This window comes from Mya arenaria, chromosome 8, assembly GCF_026914265.1.
Source record: "Mya arenaria isolate MELC-2E11 chromosome 8, ASM2691426v1".
In the NCBI taxonomy this organism is placed as follows: domain Eukaryota; kingdom Metazoa; phylum Mollusca; class Bivalvia; order Myida; family Myidae; genus Mya; species Mya arenaria.
Genome location: NC_069129.1, coordinates 72,000,739 through 72,009,182, shown reverse-complemented (window position 1 = coordinate 72,009,182; position 8,444 = coordinate 72,000,739). Strand labels below are relative to the sequence as shown.

General features: G+C 37.2%; 1 protein-coding gene across 1 annotated transcript; it reads left to right on the top strand.

Annotated features, from left to right (window-relative positions):
* The first annotated feature begins 343 nt into the window (after positions 1-343).
* Positions 344-8,068, top strand: LOC128244542 (senecionine N-oxygenase-like). The gene is made up of 4 exons (XM_052962541.1): positions 344-581; positions 5,726-5,890; positions 6,861-7,548; positions 7,720-8,068. The coding sequence occupies exons 1-4, from the start codon at positions 422-424 to the stop codon at positions 8,066-8,068; spliced, it is 1,362 nt and encodes a 453-aa protein (XP_052818501.1). The 5' UTR covers positions 344-421.
* Positions 8,069-8,444: the final 376 nt, after the last annotated feature.

Here is an 8,444-nt window from a genome sequence, read left to right as displayed (position 1 = left end):
ATTTAATAAACAGTTTGAAAGGAAAGCCTGCTGTGTAAGCAACTACTTGTTTGACTAGTTTGGGCTTTTATGCAAAGTTAAAACTAACCATAAAAATCAAACTATATAATAGTTCTTAACATCTGCTGAACATGTATAACGTCATCATCATCATGACGACAAACTATTTGTTCATATTACAAAAGAAATTAAACTTTGTATGCCTACTTGAGATCGTCCCTTTAATACAGCTACTCTTTATAACCTTTACGACCTTAAGCCCGGGTAATGACCTTATCTTACTTAACCAAAGTTTATGACTTTGATACTGCACATTTGCTGTGTATCTCGTTCTTGTCGGACTTTCATACAACTTTGATACAAACTCCATCACTTAATTGGCGTAATTAAAACTGGCTGAAAAACTAACTCTGCACTAAACATGTCGGATAGGAAGCGCGTATGTATTATCGGCGCCGGTCCGTGCGGCATGGCGGCACTTCGCAACTTCTCTCAGTCGGCGCTCGACGTTCGACCGGAAGTGGTATGTTACGAGAAGCAGAATACCTGGGGTGGCCTCTGGAACTTCACGTGGCTCACGGGTAGGGAATAACATTAAAATATACAATATTACATTTGTGTTAAAACCATAAGTTTGCAATAATGTTAAAGGTCTATAAAAAAAGGTCAGAAATTGTCAATAATAAATAAACATCGGCCATATAGCCGATTCAAAGCATTAAGCCGCATAACTGCTATCCCTTTGATTTGTCAATATGCGACCTCCCCTGCAAATCTTTTATTTTGGGAACATAAACAACATGTTTTCATGAATATACATTTAAGAAACAGGGGAGAATATCACAGGGTATAATTTTAGTCGTTTACTGTTTTGTGTTTTTTCGTGTATTTGTCAAGTAATGTTATATCCAGTCCACTCAGAATGCGTGTTATGTGAAAGCAGAAGCGTGATTAGTCGCAATCGTTTACTTTTGCATGTGTCATTGTTTCCGCCATTCCTTTGACTGAAGAAGTATATTGTATTATAGGTCACAAACTACTTAATCCATTTCCTATATATTTCATAGACAATAGACCAATTTGAACACGGAATAAGACTGATTTCTAGTACTTCACGACCCATCAACACAATTTATTGGGAGAAAGTTCCACTTGTGTACTAAACATTACACAACGTTAGAACATATAAGGTTCTTATAAGAAAAATAAAATTGGTTGAACATAACCCACGGCGGGGAATCCACGTGACCAAATGGTAGGTTTCAGTGCAAGATGGCGTCACCAAAACGCTCGACTCGAGCCGAAAATCAAGGTAATACATATAATTATAATAGTTTCTTTAATTTTTAACATAGCCTATCATATGCCCACCTACCTAGTGTGTATAAGCATATCCATGTTTTCCTTGAAACTTTAACCGTTCTCGAGAACACTACGGCAATGTTTCCAAAATGTACGAAATCCGACTGGTAGGTTACAGATCCATTTATCATTTTGGCTCGGATTTAGCGGAAAATGAGGTTATAATTTGGGAAAACGCAAAAAACACTTACGTTTTGTTTAAACATAACAGGCATATGCATTTGGCAACGAATATATGAGAACGAAAAGAAAATGATAGGTTGCAGCTCCGATTTTTGAAGAGATAGGTTGCAGTTCCATATTAAGGTTGTCGTCTGGACTGCAAATTATGTAATGTGATTGTATCACTGATATTGTATACAAGCATGGAGGAATTGAAATATGACAAACTGTTTTCATTTTTATGAATTAAAGATATATATATATATATATATATATATATATATATATATATATATATATATATATATATATATATATATATAGGATTATTGAATAATATCACGTTTAATATATAAATAAATACAAATGTTAAACATCCTGATATTATATACACGTCGTGTATATAATATCAGGATGTTTAACATTTTTATTTATTTACTGCCGATATATTATTATGTGAAGTATTATGGATACAACTTTTCTCCCACCTCAGATAAGTACATCCAATAATTTAACCATGCTAGATATTCTTATCTTGCCCACGGGCAAAGATAAAATGCCCGTATGGAACTCCTTTTTAATGGTCACCACATTGTAATTACCTCCCTTGTTGAAGACTGTCGTCTGTAGCATCATGGAAACCTTGTCTTGTGGCAATATTTAGAATGCTAGTTAATTATTTCTCGCTTCGAATGTCACCATAAAACAGTTTTCACGCTCCATTCAAGAAATAATGGTTCACTCTCCTTAGGACTATTTAAAGACCGATTTTACTATTGATTTAATCGGAATCACTGCGCGCATATCCATGACAACCACGAATTATCTCATATCCATACGCAATTATTTTCACTATGCACAAAAGAGTTCCAGCAAAAAAAACTCATTTTTACTTAATTATTTTTAACTGAGGTGGGAGAAAAAGCTTCTCCCACCTCAGATAAGTAGATCCAATAATTTAACCATGCTAGATATACTTATCTTGCCCACAGGCGAAGATTAAATGCCCGTATGGAACTCCTTTTTTAATGGTCACACCATTGTAATTACCTCCCTTGTTGAAGACTGTCGTCAGTAGCATCAAGGAAATCTTGTCTTATGGTAATATTTAGAACGCTAATTAATTATTTCTCGCTTCAAATGTCACCATAAAACAGTTTTCAAGCACCATTCAAGAAATAATGCTTCATTCTCCTTAGAACTATTTAAAAAGACCGATTTGACTATTAACATTTACTGGATCATTGCGCGCATATCCATGACAACCACGTGCTATCGCATATCCATACGCAATTATTTTCAATAAACACAAAAGAGTTCCAGCAAAAAATACATTTTTACTTAATTTTGTTTAACTGAGGTGGGAGAAAAAGCATCTACCATAGCCGCTCGTGTAAGATAGGTTCATCCCGACCTTCGCGCAGGGTGTTTTGCGGAAACTCGGTAAACCTCGTTTCCGCAAAACACCCTACGCTCGGGTCGGAATGAACCTATCTTACACTCTCGGCCATGGAAGATACTTATAATCTACCATAGCCGCTCGCGTAAGAAAGGGTAAACCTCGTTTCCGCAAAACACCCTATGCGCGGGTCGGAATGAACCTATCTTACACTCTCGGCCATGGAAGAAACTTATAATCTTTATCCTGATCAAGTGTTAAAGATTTCTTTAGTTGTAGTTACCTTTAGGTTAACACAAGGTTTAATAAATAAAAAATACCAATCACTTGTTTGGTATTTGTTCATTTAAACAAAGGTGGTCTCAATTGGTCCGAAGTTGTTCAACACGGCGCATTAATCGAAAGCTAACTCTTCAATATCTTACATCATATTTTTTCTAGTACTGATATTAAGTCAGGTAATGCATGTTCATGACACGGAAGGATTATAACAGCGACGAATGTAGTTTTATAATTAAACAATGGAGGAATAAGCTAGGTTTAAACCACATCATCCTGCGATTAAACATTATTTTTACATATAAAATGCATATTGACATTGAAAACCAGTCGAGTTTAATTCGTTGATCTTGTTCAAACGCAAGTAACAAAGTTAAACGTTATACTTAACTTAAATGACAAACACTGCCTTTCAAGAGTTCTGCTTACATGAACTGGTGACCAAATATGTATTACATGTAATATGTAAGGAGCGATTTAAAAGTTCAAACGTAAATGGGTAATAAATATACAAGCTCATATAGGAAGTTGCTTTTGGCATGCACCAATCGGCATTCTACAACAATTAACACAAAATGTTGATTGATTAATATTATAACACACACAAACACATATATATTAAAGCTAAAATATCAAATGTAAGAACGGCATCAGCATAACATGAACTTTTTATTATGATGTTTACAGTGAAAATGGATATATTTGTCGTGTTTTTTTTTTGTTATGAGAATGGCACATGAGTCTTTTCCGATGATCTTTGTTGGAAGCTGTTTCGAAAAATTTCATCTAGCCTTTTCCCAACGTACACCTTAAGTTTCCATTTGTATTGCATTTCTGTCTGTGGGTGCTGTCGCTTTCTTTCTGCGTGAGGCCAGTCTTGACCTCACCTTGTGATCAAACGAATGCTCACTGAACACTTCTTTTGTTTTGTCGTATCGCTGCCATTTGTTTTTGTTGGCTGTTTAGATATCCTGCATTCATTTCGTTTAGGTTGATGAAGGGCATTCCATATGATATATCGAAAATTGCAAAACATCAATTGACACGTCATACAATAAAAGTATACTGGTGTGCAGATTTTATCACAGATAATGGTTTAACAATTCAACTCTAAACGTGTAATCCATCAATTTGTCACAGAAAACAAATCATTAATGATGGTAACCTTATAAATTTGTAAGCAGAAAAATCAAAAGTATAAAAACAGCAGCCTCGATGTGATTTTATAATTTTAGATGATGTTATAACTATGTAAAAAGAACAATGGTATAGAAAAATATCAGTTGAGTTTTATGGGAACCTATACGTTTGGCTTGAACACTAAAACTAAGTCAAAGCATCTGCAGTCCAGACGGCAACCTAAATATGGAACTGCAACCTATCTCTTCAATAATGGGAGCTGCAACCTATCATTTTCTTTTCGTTCTCATATCTTTTAAAATCATTAAAATATTCGTTCCCAAATGCATGTGCCTGTTATGTTTAAACAAAACTTAAGTGTTTTATGCGATTTTCCCAAATTATAACCTCATTTTCCGCTAAATCCGAGCCAAAATGATAAATGGATCTGTAACCTACCAGTCGGATTTCGTACATTTTGGAAACATTGCCGTAGTGTTCTCGAGAACGGTTAAAGTTTCAAGGAAAACATGGATATGCTTATACACACTAGGTAGGTGGGCATATGATAGGCTATGTTAAAAATTAAAGAAACTATTATAATTATATGTATTACCTTGATTTTCGGCTCGAGTCGAGCGTTTTGGTGACGCCATCTTGCACTGAAACCTACCATTTGGTCACGTGGATTCCCCGCCGTGATAACCACTGTGTATTTGATACAATTTCACAATTATGCGTAGGAGTACAAACAGTGTGATGCAAATGTAAACATTAAAATGTAGACCAAGTAGATTAAGCATGTTCAGCCTATTTAAATCACAAACCATTCAGCTTCATAGCCTTAACATATTGTTTAACCACGCTTTGATTGATTGTCATTTGTTCATAAAATGAAGAAAAAAATGCTTAAAACAATGATAAGTATCTTCCGAATTGGTGTAATTTGCCCTTCAAGACAATCCTTTATTTTTTCGTGTTATAACACTTTATCATTCACATGTGTAAACCCAAGCAATGTTGATTGGAAGCTCTATTGCAAGGACTGAAAATTTAAGTGTTCTGAAAAAAGCCTGCCCCAGAATTTAAATCGTGTTTTTGCGAAAATTAAAATATGTTATTTTTTACATATTGGCACTTGAAATCACATTTATATAGTTGTGAGTCTTAACAGAATTTGGCCATTTAATGGCTGAGGTTACCTCCCCCCCCCCACACACACACGCACAAAACACACGATTTACATTAAATTGTGCAAAGTTCTTTATTTCATGATAACCCCCATGCCTTCCCATAAATTTAACAGAAAAAAAAACTCAAAATCGACAAGTTTCATATATACACGCTTTAAACGGTTTATAACGGTTTGAATGCTAGAATTCAGCAAGTTGTGTCACATTCCAGGGACAGACGAGTACGGTGAGCCGTGTCACGGGGGTCAATACAAGCACCTGTGGTCCAACGGCCCAAAGGAGTGTCTCGAGTTTCCAGACTACACGTTTGATGACCACTTCCGGTGTCCCATACCCTCCTTTCCGCCAAGAGCCGTCCTTAGGGAATATCTAGAGGGTAGGTTTGTTTTGAAACCTGCATACAGCTTAGGTTGATTTCTGTGGACAATGGCCCAGGAGTTCCAAATGTCATTAAATAAGTTCGGGGTGTGCGGGATGATATTTGAAGTTCGGGGTGTGCGGGATGATATTTGAAGTTCGGGGTGTGCGGGATGATATTTGAAGTTCGGGGTGTGCGGGATGATATTTGGTCACCGTTTCAAGGGCGTCAAAGTATGCGCAGATTCGAGACATTTCGTACACAAAACGTCCCTACACCTGACCAGGCTGGGACCAATTTTTCCATTTAGGGGACGCTCAAGTTTTTTAGTTAATATAAAGCCATCAATTGTTTTGTTTCTCAGGTACCAACGCTTTCATATTGTAAACTCCGTTTTATTGGTTTATATCACAGTTTATTCCGCTAATATATCCAAAATTGTAAAGTGCTAGATACATATGTTATGAAGAAACACTTTCGAGGTCAATTGCAGGAATTCCTAAAAGTATTTTGTGACACACTTTTGTTTTATTTTCAAATATTGTGTTCGCATTCAATTAAATGGATCTAGTTGTAAAAAAATGAGATTGTTATTCTTGCACAATCCGGTCCCAATTTCTAGTACCAGCAAAAGTCACTTACAACAAAATCAATCGTAAATAAAAGCCTTAAAACATGGTGTTTTTTATATAATCATGATACGGTTGGTTTATAAGATGAAGTTGAATCAGGTTTGGCTACATGAAACATGATGCATAAACCTGTTACGTTAAGATATTTGGAGAAAGTTCATTTTCAACAAAAACAAAACAAAAAGGAACACACCATTTCAAAATAGTGTGCTCGAGTCACAGTTCAATTTAACCTGACGTATAAGAAAGTCACATCTTCGGCTAAAATAATCCATTTAATATTAGTTGTACTTGAGCTGTGAAATCCTTTACCCATTTGTATTATTACATATGCTTTATATTTCATCTTTATATAGGCCGATGGACGAACGGAGACGATGATCTTCGCAAATATATCAAATTCAACACTGTTGTCCGTAATGTTGTTTATAACGATGCAAGTCAAAACTTCACTGTCGTCTCAACTGACCTTAAAGCCGGTGTATCAAGCACAGAAGTGTTCAGTCACGTTATTGTGGCAGTCGGCATATTCAACGTTCCAAACAAGCCACACTTTGATGGCATAGACACATTTGAAGGCCGCATAATGCATTCCCATGACTTCCGAGACGCTAAAGAGTTCAAAGGTCAGCGTGTGTTGGTCGTCGGCGCGAGCTATTCCGCTGAAGATCTGGCCATGCAGTGTCTTAAGTTTGGCGCCAAAAGTGCCATTTGCACGTGGCGCACGAAACCAATGGGCTTCAAGTGGCCAAAAGGAATAGAGGAGCGCCCACTCTTGTTGCGACTGGATAGCAATACGGCGTACTTCAAGGACGGTTCCAGCGCGAAGGTTGATGCCATTCTCTTGTGTACCGGATACCGGTATGCATTTCCATTTCTGGAGGACCGGCTGCGCCTGCAGTCTGGCTTGACCATGTACCCGGACGACCTGTACAAGGCGACCTTATGGCTGAGAAGCGGTGGAGGCCGTCTGTTCTATATGGGCCTTCAGGATCAGTACTTCTCATACACCATGTTTGAAACCGAGGCTATTTGGACATGCAGGTACTTGCAACATAACACAATGATAAACCTCAACATCAAGACATTTAAAATCTCTGTAAAGCTCTGACTAGTGTTAAATTGCATCGGGGGATTCCCGTATGTAAATAACTTATGACATACATCACTTTGTAAACCGCATTGTTATTGTTTGCATGTTTCACTCATATTCAGGTACATTATGGGCACCATACCAGGCGAACCAAAGAGCCAGGCGGAGATGCGCGCAGACGCGGAAAACTGGGTTGCGAGACGTAAAGAACTGAAAGGACCGCACGACGATATCGACTTCCAGGCTGACTTTATCGCGGACTTGAGCGCCGCGGTGGGGTACAAACCGGAAGCGAAGAAAGTGGCAGACATGTTCCACAAGTGGGAGCATGATAAGGACGCGGATATTGTGAGCTACAGAGACCAGAGCTTCCAGTCTGTGTTTACGGGGACGGTAGCTCCGACCCTAAAATCCACCTGGTGGAGGGCCTTCGACGACAGCAAAGAGGCTTTTGTGAAAAACAGTGAATAGAAATTTCAGTTTTCTATATCTTAATCAGACTTGTGCTGCAGTAGCGCATCAGAATTTAGACTTTTCGTATAAATGATGGTTTCACGCTTTTTTGCTTTCCTCTTTCTGACTTGTTAAGATCATCGTAATAGCTATCATTTACCAGAAGTATATATCAATGTCTCATGCTCAGTTATCCAATCATTAACGTTTATATGTTTACCTTTTTAAAGTTTACAATAGTGTCACTTTACATGCAATTTATTGATTTTTTTTTGTCACTTGTCTCCTATCCAGTTATTGTAAAATTACGGGGACTTTTTATAGTACCCGACGATATGTCCCTAAATGACATTATGATGCGTGTTTAGTGTATTGTCATCACATTCACACCTCT

Coding starts and splice junctions, on each gene's coding strand:
- LOC128244542 (XM_052962541.1), top strand. CDS start 422: ATGTCGGATAGGAAGCGCGTATGTATTATCGGCGCCGGTCCGTGCGGC. Junction 582..5,725: donor GAACTTCACGTGGCTCACGG/GTAGGGAATAAC, acceptor GTCACATTCCAG/GGACAGACGAGTACGGTGAG. Junction 7,549..7,719: donor GAGGCTATTTGGACATGCAG/GTACTTGCAACA, acceptor ACTCATATTCAG/GTACATTATGGGCACCATAC.